General features: G+C 42.5%; 1 protein-coding gene across 1 annotated transcript in view; it reads right to left on the bottom strand.

Annotated features, from left to right (window-relative positions):
* Positions 1 to 20,455, bottom strand: part of kcnq1.2 (potassium voltage-gated channel, KQT-like subfamily, member 1.2) — a 1,015,894-nt gene that overhangs the window by 719,339 nt on the left and 276,100 nt on the right. The window contains exon 14 of the mRNA XM_068050636.1: positions 19,401 to 19,518. Coding sequence (XP_067906737.1) covers positions 19,401 to 19,518 — 118 coding nt within the window. The remainder of the gene's footprint in view (positions 1 to 19,400; positions 19,519 to 20,455) is intronic.

Here is a 20,455-nt window from a genome sequence, read left to right as displayed (position 1 = left end):
ATAAGAACAAGTCAAAGACACCAACATGTTTTCATTGTCATAAAGTCAGACAAGTAAAACCTCCACCAGATGTATCTACCCCATTTCTGGACTTAACAGAGGCAGCAAAAGTACCTAAAGAATTTAGAAGTTCTCCCCAGGCAGGACTGAAACTTCAGACTAACTCTGAAGTATTAGTGAGACCTAACACTGAATCAAAGGTGCCTGCCAATGCTGGTACAACACAGGATACAGCAGCAGGAATCCAAGCAAATGGACAGGTTACAGGAGACCATTTGAAACCCCAAAGTGATTGGGATATTATTCAGGAGTTACATGAAAGAATCACAGTGTTAGAACAGAAAGTGGACGTCCAAATGAAGAAGCTATCAACCACACTTACAGAATTTTGAACAAGGCTCGTTATGACTGGGATCAAGAAAAATGAAAGGATTACAAACTGTTTCAAGACCAGACCAAATAAGAATATCAAACATTTCTACTCGAACATGAAAGTCATTTAAACAACCTTCTTAAAATGGCTAAAGTAAATTTTGACCAACAAAAGAATGAGTTGTTAACAGAGAGCAATTTTAAACATGCTGGCCAGAATTTCTCGTTGGTTGGGAGGCCCTGCCCACCGGCCGAAAAGTCAGTGGTGAGTCGACATCCGCTGAGCCTGGGGAGCCAGACCATGATTTTCTGTTCCCCAAGCCTTTTAATTGGTCTTGGGCGGGACTTCCACCTCCTTGAGGTAAGAAGTCCTGCCTAATAGAGCTGCCAGCCAATCAGCGTGCCAACAGCTCTTAGTCCGAGCAATGCCACCGGGAGCAGTGGACACTGCTAGGACTACACCCAGCCATCACAAGCAAGATGAAGGATGGTCCCAGAACTAACCAAACTAATGGAGTTTGCAAGTTCTCCCTGTGACTGCGTGGGTTTTTTCTGGGTGCTCCGATTTCCTCCCACAGCCAAAGACATGCAGGTTGATAGGTAAATTGGCCGTTGTAAATTGCCCCTAGTGTAGGTAGGTGGTAGGAAAATTGAGGGAAGGTGGGGATGTGGTAGGGAATATGAGATTAATGTAGGATTAGTATAAATGGGTGGTTGATGGTCGGCACAGACTTGGTGGGCCGAAGGGCCTGTTTCAGTGCTGTACCCCTCTATGACTCTATGACTAACGTAAGTTTTACGGCCTCGCTGGGGACAATCGGTCAGGCCCTGGCGAGGCAAGGGGGGGGTCAGTTAGGAAGGCGGGTGGAGTGTTGTGCTTCAGGGGCAGCCCTCCGTGTGGCACAGGCTGCCCGATTAGGAGGACCCCCACCAGCCCGCAAGAAGGCCACCTGGTTTCACCAGGTGTTTTGAGGCCACAGCCACCCGCCAGCCAAGTGTAAAGTACACTTAAGGTTGAAGACCCTTAAGAGCCAGTTCATTGGCACTTATGGACCTTGATTGGCCTGGGGTGGGACAGCCATTTCTCACCGCCGCTGCCCCGCGTAAAATTGTAGCGGGGGGCAGGAGGGGGTCGGGAATGCCCCCCACCCCCGGCCTCTCACTCAAATTTAGGCCCCTCCCGCCACCCACAGCCACAAGCCCGCTCATTTGGGGGGCGTAAAATTCCAGCTGTCATCTCAAAAAAAGAATTCAAAATGTTTGTGTCTTGGGTATGGACTTCGCAATAAAGATACGCCTGCAGATAAGCAGGAGGAAGACGGGTTAACTGTGGAATTAATTGGGACATTCATTTCAAACTTAAACAATGAAAAACCTGAAAATATAGAAGTGAATAAAGTTCAAGAGGTGACATCTGAACAGATTGAATCAAAGACTGAGTCTGAAAATTCACACATGGATAACCATGAGAAATCTCCACTTACAAAAGAACCAAATGGATTGCAATTCACATCTACTGGTATGCAAACACCAGCAGGATTATTAGAATCATCGTTTACACAGGGACATGGTAAAAATTTGGATTTTCATATACAGAAGAACACAACTTTCAGAAATGTTATGCTCTCCTTCGCAGTGACTTTGTAGGCGGAGAGCATGTATTTGGGCGGGATGGTGGCGGCAGTGGGGGAGTGGGGGAACCCCTCTACTTTCCTGCCTCCACCCAAATTAAATCTGGGGAGCGAAGGCCAGTGAACGGCCTTCCCACCCCACCGCGAATTGAGGCCATTAAGTGGGCAATTAGTGCCCAATTAAGGATATCATTCTGCCGCCACCGGAATTAGCCGAGTGGCAGGTAAGCCTGTCGCCACACAGGGAGCATGCCAAGCAAACCCGTGCTGGTTGCTTGTCAGCTACGGGGATGGGGTGTCCCTTGTTAAAAAGCGCTTAGTGCCTGAATGAAGGACCTGGCATCAGGAACGGGGGAACTGTTGACAGCTACCCCCTTGCCCTTGCTGCTGAATCCCTACAACCCACTCCCCGACAACCCCCACCCTGCGAAACCCCTCCCGCCCTGACTTACCTGTGGCTTGGGTCCAGCACCTCCAGTGAGTCCAGTACCGGCAGCAGCCACCGCCTCCGCAGTGGCGCTGCTCAGTTAAACAGCTTCCGACCCTCAATTGGCCAGCAGCTCTCAGAGGGTGGGACTTCCGTCACTGGGATCCCAGGGAAGACCCGCTGCTGTCCACTTAAGTGCCTAATTGGCACTTGATTTGGTGGGCCTTCCCCAGAGGAGACAATGTGGGGCTCCTGTTGCCCAGAAAAAATCCAGGTCATTAAGTCTTAATTGGATCATGGTTTCTGGTTACGGATTCAGCAAAGGAATATTGTCTTGAGGTTGTATCAGGTGGATAATGGGGGAAACTTGTGTATTGCATGTGATAAGGTAGTTGTTTAATTGTGTAGCATGTTATAAGTTATTTTACTTTAGTTGGTAAATAAAAATGCATTTTGATGATGCATTTTAATTTTTTTCTTGGGGGAAGGTGTTACCATCACCTAGTTCGTGGTTTGTATTAATATTTTAGAGGTCACTTTTAGTTTGGGGGAATGAAATGTGCAGCTGTAAAAATTTCAAAAAGTTGCAGACCATCCAAGATTTAAAGTTTAAAGAGCTCGCCATGAGTACTTACAGAGCAGAGCTAGAGAGGGAAGAGTCATGAAACAGCAAGAGGTTCGTTTAGTTAGAAATCATAGCCAGAAAGTCTAGAAGGGATTGCTCTGTTATTGTTAGCAATATCAATTATTCAGGTGGGTAACAGAAATCAAAGAGATGTTTGGAGTTGGAGATAATTAGTTTAAGTTTCTATCTGGGACATCTCATATGTGCCACTTGCTATGGAGATAGATGAGGCAGGGGGATGCCTTTGGTCAGGTGTTTTTTTTAAAATCTCTGTGTTTGCTGACACAGCCAGTCAATTGACTTTTGGAAAACAGTTGGCTTTGGGAGCATCTGGACTCAGGAAAAGAGGCCATCAGGAATCAAGGGTGCTTCTGCTTTGAGTAATGTCTGACCTCAAGCTGGAAAGTCCAGATTCAGGAGGTGTTGAAAGAGAACTGGAAGATTTGCCTAGCTGGATGCTAGAGGGAGAATCCCCAGGAGCTCTCATACCTCGGAAGATGGTTGAGAAATTGAGGAATCAAAGTGAATTCCTAAGATTGGTCCCAGGAGAAGTGAAGAAATTGCCAAGATCCTGCAAAGTATAGTGGAACTCGGGTTGGAAGGAGAAGTCAAACGGGGGTGTTCTGTTGAGTTTTATGCTGGATTTTGTGGAGGAGGCAGGGCTCCTGGCGCCGGGCCGAAACGGTGGGGGGAGCCCCGCCTCGGCCTTTTCCTGCCCCCCTGGAGCAACCTTCTGGTGTTTTGAAGTTTAAGTGTCCCGTGCTGAGAACCCCATCTCTTTAAAGACGGGGATCCCACCTCCAAGAGCTGTTGGTCAGTCGCAGGACTGCAGCTCAGCAGTATCAGCAGCGCCAGCAGGAGTGGTGGCCACTGCCAGTATTCCAGAGGTATTGGACCCAGGCCCAGTGTTGGAACCCCACACCTCAGGTAAGTGCGGAGGGGTTGCCGCGGCCAGTCCAGAAGACCCTTGTGAGGGGGGGTTGGGGGGGTGATCGTAAAGCCCGAGGGAGGATGATCCTGGGAGAAGCATTTTTTCCTGGCCGGAGCCCTCTGGGGCTACAGATTTCCCATGGAGGAGGGACCTCCCCCATCCAAGCCCACAGTGAGGGTGCCTCTTTTTACAAGGCACCCTTCCCACGTGACAGAGGCAAAAATAGCATTAATAGGCCACTTAAGGGCCTCAATTGGCCTTTGGGCAGGATGGCCATCGTCTTCGGCAAAATTGCTTGGTGACGGGGTGGCGACAGGCCCTCCACTCCCGCCACCCATTGCGGTTCTATGGGTCGCCCTGTCTCTGACCTTGCCTCAGGGGGCCCATAAAATCCAGCCCTTAAATTTTAAAGTATACGTCTTCACGTTTTGTTAAGATTTTAAGTTTGAAGTGTGATTTCAAATTGTAATGTTGTTGGTAGTGTTCTGCTTTGTTTAACCCTTGTACAGTAAAATTTTTGTTTAATACGTGAAATCTTGTGGCGTAATTCTTTCAGTAACAAACAGGAAATTGACTTTCTCTTTTTAAAAGTTAACGGTCCCTAGCCAGATCATAACACCTTAAATTGGTGTACTGTGGTTCTTGAAGCTTCTGCCAATGGGAACGGTTTGTCTCTAACTACTCTGTCTGGACCCTTCATGACTTTGAACACTTCTATTAAATTTCTTCTCAACTTTCTCTTCTCTAAGTAGGACAACCACAGCTTCTCCAATAATAAAAGCAAAATACTGCAGATGCTGGAAATCTGAAATAAAAACAAGAAATGCTGGAAACACACAGCAGGTCTGGCAGCATCTGTGGAGAGAGAAGCAGAGTTAACGTTTCAGGTCATTAAACCTTCTTCAGAACTGACAAATAGTAGAAATGAAAAAGATTTTAAGCAAGTAAAGTGGAGGGTGGGGCAAGAGATAGCAAAAGAGAAGGTGTTGATAGGACAAGGTCACAGCGAATAACTGACCAGAAGGTCATGGAACAAAGGCAAACGGTATGTTAATGGTGTGCTGAAAGACAAAGCGTTAGTACAGAGAGGGTGTGAATAGACTGTAAAGCACAAAGCACTCCAAGCACAAACATTTAAAAAAATTTTAAAAAACAGAAACGGTGGGTAGGCACAGTAGAAACAAACTAAACACACCAAAAAACCTAAAATAAAATAACTAAATAAAAAAATAAAAAAGAAATGCCATAATCTTTCTTGGAACAAACACTTTGAGACTTGTCCCTTACAATGACATCCAAAGCATCATTATGGAAACATTAAATAGAATTGGTGTCAATTAACAACTTTGCTTTAGTCTCTTTTGAGAAAGATAGGTTTAGTAAAACTCTCATCTATTCCAGCACAATGTCTTGTAATTGGAGGATATATCTTAGGTAATATCTAAGAGGTGATAATATACTACCATAGCTCCCAGATTCTTCTTCATGAGGATTGCAAGAGGCAATAAATCAAAAGCTTTTATGAAAATTGATGAAAAAAATATACATTATTTTCCCAAAAGCCTTACAATCCATTTTAATCTTATATAATGGCACAATGAGCCTTACACATTCCTCATGAGAGTGAAATCCACCCTGTTCCCTGTTGATTACCCCATGGGCTTCCAAAGCATCTGATTATGTGTGCTGCAATACCCCAAAAATCATCTGAACAGCCATTGAGATTATGCAGTAATTTTGCAGCTCAGTGGACTTGAATTCTTGAGGACAGAAACCACAGCTGCACTCTAGGACTATTCACTGGCTTGAGTAGCGTAGCAGGAATTCAGAATATTATCCATGCCTGCTATGTTATGAACTAGATATTTCCTCTCATCAAGCTGTTTAATTAAGGCTTTCTGTTCATGCAGCAAACTACACCAGATTTTCCAAACTCCATGCAGATGAGTCCTTACTATGGCCTTTAGTTTAGAGATACAGCACTGAAACAGGCCCCTTCGGCCCACCGAGTCTGTGCCGACCATCAACCACCCATTTATACTAATCCTACACTAATCCCATATTCCTACCACATCCCCACCTGTCCCTATATATTTCCCTACCACCTACCTATACTAGGGGCAATTTATAATGGCCAATTAACCTATCAACCTGCAAGTCTTTGGCATGTGGGAGGAAACCGGAGCACCCGGAGGAAACCCACGCAGACACAGGGAGAACTTGCAAACTCCGCACAGGCAGTACCCAGAATCGAACCCGGGTCCCTGGAGCTGTGAGGCTGCGGTGCTAACCACTGCGCCACTGTGTCGCCTGTTGGATTCAACACCAATTCATTATAGTGCTATCCCAAATGGTAGGGGTCTCCTCATAATTGGATGGGATTCATTAGTTGTTGGCACTAGTCCAGTGAGGCCCTTCTGACATGAGTGATAACAGATTATGTTCTAAGAAAACATGATTTAGAATAAGTTTTGCATAGTTGCCAATGAGTACAACTTGCTGGCTCCAGTGTTTCATCTTCCTATTAACCCTCCAGACCTCATGGCACACTGCATCATATCTTTGCAGTAATTCCTGATTGCCATGAAGTGGCTTCAAGTACCACTTTAAATCCCCTCTGCTTTTTCTAACAGTTCTGCATCCCCTTTTCATTTACCTTAACAGGTTCTCGCTTAGTGATTAAGTGGCTAGTGTGCTCTCATTTTAATTTATTTATGATTTTACAGAAAAAACACAGGGGAAGGGATTAACCAAAAAGTTCAAACCCAAAATTTAGCTGCTCCTTACTGGTCAATTAGGGAGTCAGTATCCAACCATTAAATCACTTCCACAATTGAAAATAATCTTCCATTTTGAACCATTTCCAATGGAAGACTGAAATTACCATAAGGAAAAAAACATTAACAAACAGATTATGATGCTAAAACTGATCTAAAAGTATTGAAGGCTCTTTGTCAGACAGCCCCAGAGCTCCCTCATGTCTTGCAGACTACAAGATGTAAAAAACTAAGGAGGATAACTTTTTGTGACAATTCTCTCCCTTGTAAAGATTAAACCTACTGCAAACAAATCCACAAATACAATGGATAACAAAATGACATTGTTGCACCAATCTATTAACTACTAAAAGTTATAATGAAAAAGCAAGTATATAAATTAAGCCAACAGGTAAAGGTACTCAAACAAGTTGCACTCGCCCATTCTGTCCATTCCTAACTTCTTCCTTGCCTAGTTAATGTACCTTTAACTTCTGATGGATATGACAATTTTTGTGCTGTATACAAACCTATTTCTGTACATATAATAGATCCAAGCACAAGCATGTAACAGGAAAATGGGACCATTGTGTTCAAGTAAAAACATTGCACTGCAAGCATTTAAATACATTGATTTCTTGCTTCTTATATTTGTCTAAATCAATCTGCTTTTCTGGTAAACTGCAGTAGCAGATTTTAGAACGTGCTAAATATATGTATCGGCAACCTGAAAGCTGTAATGTGTATGAGTCAAAGTTCCGCAGTCATGGTTCCCATTGGAGTTTTAAAACGTTAAACTCCAAGAATTACAAATCTGAGGAAAAAGAGGGGTGGTGGTGGTCCCTGTAATGAAAAGCACACTTTACAAAAGTTTTAAATTAAAAAGTATAGTTATTTTGTCATTGCAAGATATACACGTCCACATTGAACTTTTAAGCCCCAATTTTAGTCTCACTACTGCCCCATTTTTCTGACAGAAACCAGTACTTAACACCCCATTCCTATCAATGTCTGGCCTACAATGATTTTGGAGTAGGCCAGGAAATAGGCGTCCAGTGTTCCCACACAGCACATGTGGAGGTCACCTGCAACCAGAGTTTAATGACTTACATAAGATGCTGATGCAATTTTAATGCTGCAATGCGTGGTGCATGTACTGTGCAAGCCACGCACAGTGCAACTCCATGTTGAGTGGTTAAACGAGGTGTTTAAAGGGATTACTGGAGGCCGCCCGGAAAATGTTCCAGGTAAGTTTCTTTGCATGATTTTTGAGAATTAATGAAATGCTCCTTCTGACTCCACAATAATCTCCCACCAACTGCCGGTGGAACCCCCACACCCTACCATCTTCCTGTGATCGACTGGCCTTCCCTTGGAAACATAAACTGCTGTCTCGGCTCCAAGAAGAAACTGCTGGTTTCTCTCCCTTACAACCAGCAAGCTATCCATCAGCACTCCAAATGTACGGTCCTATAAGATTTTAATGAGGTCTGATTATGGAAATTGTTTGGGCATCCAGTGAAGTTAATTGGTCAAACTGTGAGTTTACTCCATCCACCACTCGCCCAATGAATGGGGTGACTCGAAAGTTGATGCCTTAGACTGTTTTAATTTTTAACATACAATTTTGCACTTTCCATGTTTGCTTCCTTTATTCTATGCTACTGTTCGAGATAGTGTACTGCTCTAAAACTCAAATTCCTTCACAAAGATGAAGCATCGAATTTTTAAAATATGAATTTGTATAACCTCAACATTGGAAAACTTAAACAGTATTCACAATATATATGGGGTGATGCCTTTACAAAATGTTAAGTCAAATTAGTCTTTTGAAGTTTTAAAAATGTTTGTGTCTGTAAACAAACTGTTCAACATTGCAACTAACAGCATACCACGGCAAAACAAACATCATTTGTGGTAAGGCACACACATACAGGAAGAACAAGTATAATTGCTACAGTGCCTTACAGGTCCAAGGTAAAGTGATGGTTAGCCTCCGTTCACAAATACTGAAATTTTAACTAGTTATATGCATGCAATCAAATTAATTTGTCTTGGATTTCTTTTGTTCCCTATGGCTGTATTATTTTGGAACAACTGTTGAAATTTACTATAAAATATTGTGCAGAATGCAGCTTTGAGAAAATCACATATTCTTGTGAATTAATCCATAGGTCTAAATATATGAAAGTGGAATGCAGCAGAATGTTTTAGTTGCCTTTATACACAATGTCAAAAACATCATTGGAACTATCTAATTTTCTTCTTTTTTATATTTTAAAATATGGGCACAATCTGAAGGGCTCTCAGTAACTAGAGTTTAACTTTGTTGTTAAAGGTTCTGTAAGCATGTAAGGAAGTACAATGCTACAATCCTATTCGTAAAAGATGAAAAAAAATTGGAAAGACAGATCAGACGTTTGATTGGACTAGATAGCTGATAACAATACAAAATCAGTAAATACCTTGTTGAATTGAGTTGCCTTGTTGCCTGTGATTCCAAGACCCTTACATACAAAGGACTTGTCAAGCAACTGTAAGATAGAAGTGTTTGGACCATTTAATAAATGCCTCAGTGTATATTAGGAGTACAAGAAAAACATATCGTCTGTGATACAGGAAATGACCATAGGGAATATGAAGGATGTGGCTGCTAAGAAACAATGAAAGGTAATGAAGCATGAATAATGGGTGAAATAAAAACAGAAAGTGCTCGAAATAATCAGTGCGTGTGGCAGCATTTGTGGAGAGAAATGGACGTCAGTAAGGCTTTTGATAAGGTCCCACACGGGAGACTGGTTAAGAAGGTAAGAGCCCCATGGGATCCAGGATAATTTGGATCCAAAATTGGCTTAGTGGAGGCAGAGGGTGATGGTCGAGGGTTGTTTTTGCAATTGGAAGCCTGTGACCTGTGGTGTACGCAGGGATCGGTGCTGGGACCCTTGCTGTTTGTCATGTACATTAATGATTTAGGCGTGAATATAGGAGATATGATCAGTAAGTTCGCAGATGACACGGAAATTGGTGGTGTCGTAGATAGTGAGGAAGAAAGCCTTAGATTACAGGATGATATAGATGGGCTGGTAAGATGGGCGCAGCTGTGGCAAATGGAATTTAATCCTGAGAAGTGTGAAGTGATGCATTTTGGGAGGAATAACAAGGCAAGGGAATATACAGTGGGTGATAGGACCCTAGGAAGTACAAAGGGTCAGAGGTACCTTGGTGTACTTGTCCATAGATCACTGAAGGCAGCAGCACAGAGAGATAAGGTGGTTAGGAAGGCATATGGGATACTTGCCTTTATTAGCCGAGGCAAAGAATGTAAGAACAGGGAGGTTATGATGGAGCTGTATAAAATGCTAGTTAGGCCACAGCTGGAGTACTGTGTACAGTTCTGATTGCCACACAAGAGGAAGGATGCGATTGCACTGGAGAGGGTGCAGAGGAGATTCATCAGGATGCCTGGGCTAGAGCATTTCAGTTATGAAGAGAGATTGGCTAGGGTTGTTTTCCTTAGAGCAGAGAAGGCTGAGGGGAGACCTGATAGAGGTATACAAAATTATGAGGGACATAGATTGGAAGAAACTTTTTCCCTTAGTGGAGGTGTCAATAACCAGGGGGCATAGATTTAAAGTAAGGGGCAGGTTTAGAGGGGATTTGAGGAAAAAGTTTTTCACCCAGAGGAACACACTGCCTGAAGGGGTGGTAGAGGCAGGAACCCTCACAACATTTAAGAAGTATTTAGATGAGCACTTGAAACGCCATAGCATACAAGGCTACGGGCCAAGTATTGGAAAATGGGATTAGAATAGATGGTTGCTTGATGGCCGGCACGGATACGATGGGCCTGTTTCTGTGCTGTATAACTCTATGACTCAATGAGAAACAGAGTTAACGTTTCAGGTCGATAGTCATCTCCACAGATGCTGCCAGACCTGCTGAGTATTTCAAGCACTTTGTTTTTATTTCAGATTTCCAGCATCTGCAGTATTATGCTTTTGTTATTTTGAATAATGGGTGTTTCTATATTGATTTTTTTTCAGCATTACATTAATTTATACACAGCGATTATATATTTGTAGTCTGACAAATGTTAACAAAATAAAAAGCTATTGAATTGATTCTAATCTATTTCTACAACAGATGAAGCAACTAGTTTTCAAGCACTGTATTTAGAAACAAGTAGTAATATAAGTTCATGTATAACAATTAGCCATTAATTATCTACAGTTTTTTTTTAACTTAAATCTAGAGATTATCAAGGACTTGTGGGCATGTCATTCAAAGGTACTGAGAACAAGAACAATTAACAGTAGATTGGTACTTACCTGCTGGAATTTCTGTTGGCAAATAATGAAAAACAAAAATAAAGAATATTGTCATGCTAGGCCCCCACCTGCCAAGAATGAGGCACATCAATTTTGTCATGAACACTGATTTTTAACTGTTGTCGAAGCGAGGAAACGACTTTTTAAGCAGATCAGCTGTGGCTGGAAAATTTTTTTACATACTAACAGATATCGAAGGTGAGGAAGCACATTCTAGGGCCTGCTAAGAAGGATACAATCCACAAAGGTCATAACTGGTTAGTCCAGCTGGTCACATGTCTACCTGGCTGTTCCAGGGACTTCTTTTGAACTGGCCACAGAGAGTTTGAACTCAGAAAGTCTGTTTGCTCCTGGACTGAGACGATCTCTCCTGTCTGCTCCCATCTCTTTCTCACAAGCCTCTGAATCCACTGAAGACCCATGAATCCCACGAGAGAAAAGTCTCCGAAAGCAAACAAGGTTTAAGAAGAATACTGGGCCCAAACGAAAAGCAAGATCTTCCTACAATCAAGGACTCTACAGTGAGCTTGAAGAACCGTAACAAAAACTCTTCAGATATTGCCTCAAACTTTTCCACTTTATTTTTCTTCTGCTCTTTTCTGTCTCTATTTGCATGTGTGTATCACATATGCATGCTAGCAGGGGCACGTCATGTATCCGTAGGCGTCAATTGAATTAGAGCTTAAGTTCAAGTTTAATAAATTTCAACTTTTCTTCTTTAAACCTAAGAAAGCCTGTTTGTGCTGGTATTTTTGGCCTTATAATTGGAAAGCGGTGAACAAAGGATTCACCAAGGGGGAGCTAAAAAACACGGTGTGTTTGAAATTAAATCCCGTTATGGTAAGACCAGGTGAAGGCTGAAAGGGAACACTAGACTTCTTTCTCACCTGGTCGTAACGATATCCTATTTAAATAAATGATTCATTTGTGGGACATAGTGAACTGGTAATCTTACGTGAGACCATAAATGCTAAAAACACAAAGATTTCAACTTTCTCCAAGGTGAACAAAAAGGATTCTTTTTATCGAACACTTTTCTAACCAAATGAAAACATACAAAAGTCTTAAAACGTCACTCACTTCCTATATGACTCGGAAACTGAAAAACCGAATAAAAATAACTGAAATCATTGGCCTGGTGCAAATCAAGAATGAAATCCAGCTACCAAAATGTATGATATATTGTAGATGTGGAACTTCCAGGGCCCTGGCCCTTAAAACACATATTAGCAGGTACTTGAAATTCGACTTTGTGGGCAGTACTTTCAATTTCCAGCCAAAACAGATGCCAAGTTGCCAAGTCCACAAAGCATATGTGCCATTCACCCACCTGACCTGTGTCAGGGTCGAGCCTTCTTTGAATGTAGTTAACAAGTTGTGGACACTGGACAGGTGGGATATCATCTGGCTCCCATGCTGTGCTGGCTTTTTAAAAAATTCTTTCATGGGACGTGTGCATCGCTGACAAGACCAGCATTTGTTGCCATTCCCTAATTATCCTTGGCAATTGAGTGGCTTGCTAGGCCATTTCAGAGGATACTGCAGGTCTGGAGTCACATGTAGGCCAAACCAGGTAAGGATGGCAGAGTTCCTTCCCTAAAGGACATTAGTGAACCAGATGGGTTTTTACAACGATCAATGTATGATATATTGTAGATGTGGAACTTCCAGGGCCCTGGCCCTTAAAACTCATATTAGCAGGTACTTGAAATTAGACTTTGTGGGCAGTACTTTCAATTTCCAGCCATGGCACCATTACTAAGACTAGCTTATGATTCCAGATTATTTTTGTTAATCAATTGAATTTAAATTCCACCAGTTGCCATAATGGGCTTTGAACCAGTCTCCCTAGGGCATTAGCCTGAGCCTCTGTGTGTCCAGTGACATTACCACTACACCACTATTTCCCCTGCTAGGTCAGCTATGTGTGTGGAAGAGCTGTTCCTGGAGGTGTTTGAACACAAGCCAGTTGCACACTGCAGTATTTTTCTGGGGCCTGTCGCAGCACTCTTGCCCAACAAAAATTCTTCCCTCACAAAAATTTGGGTTCTTTTCGGGAGCAGCCAGCAGTCATCCTGAGTGAGTTAGGCCACTCACTGCCTGGTATGGTTGGGCGAAGCGTGCACCATTTGATCCTGATATTGGCAAGTAACAAGATACAAACCAGTATGAATTTTTATCAAATAATTAAAACTCAGAAATGTGATAAGTAGTTTTACAGCTACTTAACAGGACAGTCACAGATGTCTGCCACAATGCAAATGATTTTGGAAAATGAGGTTGCGAGGGTACATATCACTGCCAGTTGACACATTCAGCACTGCTATTCACATGGATGACATATCCTTTTACACATTGTTGAGACTCTGAGCAGCGGCAGTTAAGCATCCCTGTTACAAATCACTAAAAGTAGTGATGTAGGTTAATAAGGCCCTAATAAAACAAATGAAGCATTGGTGTTCATTTAGACAGGAGTCATGTTAAACTTGTATTAAACCCTGATTAGACCAAAAGGCTTGTCTTTATTATTCAGTCAATTGCTACTAATTAGGATAAATAGTACCTTTGTTTCCCTACAGTATTTTGTTCAGTGTTCACAGAAAGTGTAAATATTTATCACATCATTGTATGCAAATATGATTCTTAATAAGATTCCTTAGTAATATGGGTTTTAAATATCACCTGAAAAACTCATTTAGAAAAACAAGCTGAATTTTTGAAACTTTTCATTTTCATTGGTAAATCTCTTCCATTCAAATTGAAACCATTGGCACTTTTAAAAGAGTGGCACAGACAGTGCTGCAGATTTTGTTGAAATTCGACTGAGAACAGTAGACTTCTCCCAATGTTTATTATACTGTAACACAATAACTCAGTCTCTGATGTACAAGTCCCTTCAGGAACTATGGTAGGTCTGGTATACAGGAACAATAATTTACAGCAAAGCCAATCAACAAAAATGTTACTAAAAATGAACATTTCTCATAAAAACACTAATATAAAAAAAGCATTTAACTGCAGGTTATACAACACATTTACTGCAAAATATGAAGTACTTGTGGCAAAACTTAATTTACAGAAGTCTTCAGAAAAAAAACTAGATAGCAATTTATGGGAGCTAAATTGGATTACCCCTGAAAACGGATGTGGGGATCGCATTACAAGATTAACCCAGACCCATTCAATGTAATGCAGGCAGTATGACAACTTATAAGATCAAAACAAATAAGAGCAGGAGCAGGCCATTCAGCCCTTCAAGCCTGCTCCGCCATTCAATAAGATCATGGCTGATCTGATTTTTTTAAATTTCGAGATACAGCACTGAAACAGGCCCTTTGGCCCACCGAGTCTGTGCCGACCAAGAACCACCCATTTATACTAACCCGACAGTAATCCCATATTCCCTACCACCTACCTACACTAGGGGCAATTTACAATGGCCAATTTACCTATCACCTGCAAGCCTTTGGCGGTGGGAGGAAACCGGAGCACCCGGCAAAAACCCACGCACCCACAGGGAGAACTTGCAAACTCCGCACAGGTAGTACCAGAATTGAACCCGGGTCCCTGGAGCTGTGAGGCTGCAATGCTAACCACTGCACCACCGTAGCCTTAACTCCACTTTCCTGTCAACCCACCATAACTCCCTTGTAGATCAAAAATCTGTCTAACTCAGCCTTAAATATATTCAATGTCCCAGCCGCCACTGCTCTCTTGGGGTAGAGAATGCCAAAGATTCACGACCCTCTGAGAGAAGAAATTCCTCCTCATCTCCCTCTTAAATGGGAGACCTCTTATTGTGAAACTGTGCTCCCAGTTCTAGATTCCCCCATGAGGGCAAATATCCTCTCAGCATCTACCCTGTCAAGCCCCCTCAGAATCTTACACGTTTCAATAAGATCACCTCTCATTCTCCTAAACTCCAATGAGTATAGGCCCAACCTGCTCAACCTTTTCTCACAAGACAACCTCTTCATCCCAGGAATCAGCCTAGTGAACCTTCTCTGAACTTCTTCCAATGCAAGTATATCCCTCCTTAAGTAATCAGACTATTTATTTCCATGATTGCTGTGTGCAGGCAGCACTAACTGTGCTGTTCATTGGCTGCATAAATCAGCAGGGAGCCCAAAATCATAACTTGCCAGTATTACTTAAAACTAGCCTGCATCACTTAAAGGGGAGATGCTTTGTGAGAACAGTTAAGAGTCAACCACATTGCTGTGGGTCTGGAATCGCATATAGGCCAGGCCAGGTAAGGACAGCAGATTTCCTTCCCTAAAGGACATGCGAGAACCAGATGGTTCCAACTTCATAGTCCCCCAAGCCTGAACAGCCCACTTCTATCTCCTTCCCAAAATCCACAAACAGGACTACCCTGGTAGACCAATCATTTCAACCTGTTCCTGCCCCAATGAACTGATTTCTTCCTATCTCACCTCTATTTTTGTCTCCCCTTGCCCAGTGTCTTCCCAGCTACATCCATGACTCTTCTGATGCCCTCTGTCACTTTAACAGTTTCCATGCCATAACCATCTCCTTTTCTCCATGGACGTCCAATCCCTCGACTCCTCCATCCCCACCAGGACGGTTTGAGAGCTTTCCACTTCTTCCTTAAAGGGAGGCCCAACCAGTCCCCATCCACCACTACCTTCCTCTGCCTGGTTGAACTTGTAATCAAATTTAATAACTTCTCCTTCAACTCCACTCACTTCCTCCAAATAAAAGGTAATGGGTAACCACATAGGTCCTAACTATGCTTGCCATTTTGTGGGATATGTGAAACATTCTTTGTTTTGGTCCTACTCAGGCCCACTTCTTCATCTCTTTTTGTGATACATCGATGACTGTATCAGTGTCGTTTCCTGCTCTCGCCCCGCACTGGAAAATTTCATTGACTTTGTTTCTAATTTCCACACTTCCCTTGCCTTCACATGGTCTATTTCAACTCTTCCCTTCCCTTTCCTTCCTTGACTTCTCTGGCCGGAATTTTACGACGCCCCAGCAGGTCGGATGGCAGCGTACAATTGGGAGGTCTTCCCGCCCCGAATCCGCCTCTGGACAAGTTTACGGAGGTCAGGCGGGGGGTGGGAAACGGCCTACCCGCTCGAGGCCAATCAAGATCCTTAAGTGGCTACTTAGGGGCCCTCGCCCGCCTCCACGGGTATTTTACCCGTGGCAAGCAGGTGTGCAGCGGAAGGGGAAAGGCCGCCCCACCTCCCAACTCACCCCCGGAACCCAAGACACCCCCCTCTCCCCAAAGAACCACTCCAGCCTCACCAGGGAAGGACCAATCCCCCTGGTGGGGCATGCCCCTACTTACCTTCCCTCCTCGATCCATGGCATTGGCTTGGCTGCAGTCCCAGCAGTGGCCACTGCTCCAGGTGGCGCTGCAGGACTAAGAGCTGCCGGCCCGCTGATTGGTCGGCAGCTCACTAAGGCGGGACCTCCTCCCACAAATGGGTGGAAGTCCCGCCTCAGGACAATTAAAGCCTGGGGATCTGTAAAATACGGGACGGATCTCCAGGCTAGTCGGAAGCGGGTTCGCCACCAACTTTCACATCTGAGTCTGGCTCCCATCCATCCACTGTAATATTCCGGCCTCTGTCTCTATTTTGGGGATAGACAATCAACTAGTGTTCACAATAAGCCCACTAACTCCCACAGCTACCTTGACTACACTTCCACACAGTTGTTCCTCGAGTTTCGTCATCTCTTTCACATCTCTTTAGAAGATGCAACCTTCCATTCCTGCTCTTCTGAAATGCCTTCCTTTTTCTTCAACCGAGGAATCCCCACCCACCGTGGTTGACAGGGCCCTCAACCTTGTTCATTCTATTTCACACACTTCTGCTGTCACCCATTCCCCTCCCTCCCAGAACCACAATAGGGTTTCCCTTGTCCTCACCTTCAACACCAGCATCTGTATTCAATGGATCATCCTTCACCATTTCCACCACTTCCAGCATGATTCCATGACCAAACATGTCTTCTCCCCTTTCAGAATTCCAAAGGGACCATTTCCTCCATGATACCCTGGTCCACTCCTCAGTAACCCCTAACACTCCTTCCCTTTTCTCCAGCATCTTTCCATGCAAGCACAGGAGATGCAAAATCTGCCTTTTTACTTCCTCCCTTCCCATCATCCAAGGCCCCAAACACTCCTTCCAGGTGAAATAGCAATTGTACTTCTATCAATTTTGTATACTGTATTCATTGCTCTACAGTCGGGAGACCAAACGCAGACTGGATGACCACAAGCGCGACCCTGAGCTTCCAACCGCCTGTCATTTTAATTCTCCGCCTTGCTCCCACTCTGACCTTTTAGGCCTTGGCCTGCTGCAGTGTTCTAATGAAGCTCGAGGAACAGTACTCATCTTTCAACTGGGCACTTTACAGCGTTCAAGACTCAACATTGAGTTCAACAATTTTAAGTCATAACTGCGCCCCATTTTGTTTTGTTTTTCTTTGCTGGTTTGGTTTTTTTCTCCTGTTTCTCTCTTATATTCTTGACCTTGCTTTTGGACCATTTTTGCCTCCATTTTGAAGTGCCCTCTCCCTTACTTACCCTCTACTGCAGCCTGCTACTCTTTTCAAGCTGGAAGGCCTCTGAAGGCCTCTGGCTTTGACAGCCTGCCCACCATCCTTAATTTTATGGCGAGTCTTTTTCCAGGCCAATTAAGGGGGCTACGCCATGAATATAATAATGAGTGACTGTTTCCCCCACCCCAGGACAGGTTCAGGACCCAGAAACAGTCCTGACCTCTGTTTCCAGTCCCCGGAGGGAAAATCCTGCCCGAGAAGTAAAAGAAAGTTTCAAAAAACAAGCAGACCAATTTTACTTTCAATGAAGACTCACACCCAGATACTAATCTCTCTTTTTCTTGCAAGTGGATGACGTTGTTTTTGTTATTTTATCAAAATAATTTCAGGATTTGGCTCAAATAACTTAATCAGTCAACAGCAATGCTGCATACAAATACCAGTTTGTGCTTCAATCAATTCAATATTTGTATAAGAGTTGTATGCCCAGGACAATGAGTCAAATACTTTTACATTATCTATTACGGCACTGGACAGGATGCACAATTATCAACTCGGGAGATAAATGAACATTTTATAAAATGATTCACAGTCAAAAACATTTATTGGGAAAACTACAATTAGTATTACACAAGACACCCTGGGATAAACAGCAGAATCTGCTAGCAATACTCAGGCTTAGAAACAAGGAAAAATAGATCTAATGAGACAGTTTTCTTTTGTTGAATTTTGTGCTCATTATGTTGTGGGAATGTCAATGCTGAAAAATAGAGTATTTTTCCACCTTGGCTACCCAATATTGGTACTGAGGACTCACAGGCAGGCATAACAACACCAGAGATAGACTGAGGCTCCATCCACCCTAAACTAACGATGTGCCTAAAATACAGTCTTAAAGATTACTTCCTAGTACAGCAGTGTGAATTCTTTTGCAGCTACACGCCACCATGACCTTCCTCAGTGAGAATGTTAACATAGTAATGATTTCCAGGACATTTCTGCTGTTTCATTCCATCAGTTTGAACCTAGTTCCCAGAGGTGCAAGAGCTAAGAACAAACCTACTTTACCCAATATCTTAAGCTATTTTTAACAAGTTACTAAATTTTGCTAAAATTACATAGTCATATGAAAGAAAGAACTTGCAGGCATATAGTACCTTTCACATCCTCAGGACAGCCCAAAACACTTCCCAAACAATAAATTATTTTTGAAGTGTAGTACTGTTATTATGCAGGCAAACACGGCAGCCAAATTATGCATAGCAAGATCCCATAAACAGCAGTGAGTTGAATAAGTAGTTAATCACTTTTGGTGGTGTTGGTTGAGAAGCAAGTCTTATTTTTCTATTTACGTGGTACATAGCTTCCCTCATTCTCCTTTGTGAATTTATTGTTCACTGAACTGCTTCAGGATATTTTTCCCAGCTTCAACTATCTTTGCTTCCACCGTCAGAAACAGGACATGAAAGGAACATATAATTTTATTTCCCCTTTCTCTTCCATCTCTGACTACTTTTTAATAACCAAATTTATAACTTTTTTGGTCACATTTTCAGCACAGTCAAATTGCAAGTATATAAAGAATCAGGCTACAATTCTATCTAGGTTATTTAGCTTTTTTTAGATGCTTATGTTGGAAAAATTCTGCATACAGTTGTCAAAGGTTAACTGTTTTTAGGATGCCGTTAACTCCGAAACTGTCGCCAGCTAACGTAGTACACAGAGATTAACAAAAGATGGCAGTTTAGATCGGCGAAAATTATATGGATTTAAATTCTGACTGAACTTACTGCAATACATCTGTCACCACAGGCAGTGGTGATTCTTCGCCCATCAAATCCATTTCATCAGTAAAGCTGCTGGTCCGTGAAATATCATTTGGATTTCCTTCAATGACACGTTTTCTCACTTTTAAAATAAATCAGAAAAGGGAAAGGTATTAAAAATCTTCTGAGGCAACTATCATTTTCAATATAAACTAGGTTACGCAAGCCCATCAGAGGTCAACAGTGAGCACAAGCATTTTCACAAGGTTAAGTGTTGCATTATGACTCATCACATTGGTTCACCAAAGTCATCCTAAATTAAAATTAACAGCTTGCAGGTTACAAATAAAAAAAGCTAACAATTTTATTCAATGGTCGTTGACAGGAACTAATTTTTAAAGAAGTGCTTTAACAGCATTATCACTGAAAGGATTAAAAGGGGAGGCGGTGATGTAGTGGTACTGTCACTAGACTAGTAATCCAGAGCCCATACTAATGCTCTGGGGACATGTGTTCAAATCCCACCACAGCAGATGGTGAAATTTGAATTCAATTAATAAATCTGGAATTAAAAGCTAGTCCAATGGTGACCATATAAAATCAATGTCGATTGTTGTAAAAACCCATCTGTTTCACTAATGTCCTGTAGCGAAGGAAATCTGCCATCCTGGCCTGGTCTGGCCTGCATGTGACTCCAGTCCCACAGCAATGTGGTTGACTCTTAACTGCCCTCTGAAATGGCCTAGCAAGCCACTCAGTTCAAGGGCAATTACGGATGGGCAATAAATGCTGGCCTAGCCAGTAACACCCAAATCCCACAAACAAATAAAAAAAAGAACTTATCACTGGGATACTAAATTACAATTGAAAATAATTTCTTTATAATTTGGTCCTATGGGTAAAAATCCACAAGAAAATAAACAGTCTATGTAATACAATAAGTATATTTAATGACGCGAGTGAAATTAATGTATCAGAATTACTCACAACAGAAACTGAAACATCAGGATAATCTTTCACGAAAAACTAAAGTGTTTAATCTCTGATTGACTAATATAAACATCATGAAGAAATATATT

This window comes from Heterodontus francisci, chromosome 18, assembly GCF_036365525.1.
Source record: "Heterodontus francisci isolate sHetFra1 chromosome 18, sHetFra1.hap1, whole genome shotgun sequence".
Taxonomy (NCBI): Eukaryota; Metazoa; Chordata; class Chondrichthyes; order Heterodontiformes; family Heterodontidae; genus Heterodontus; species Heterodontus francisci.
The sequence above is the reverse complement of the archived record's forward strand: the minus strand, read 5'-3'. Positions and strand labels throughout refer to the sequence as shown.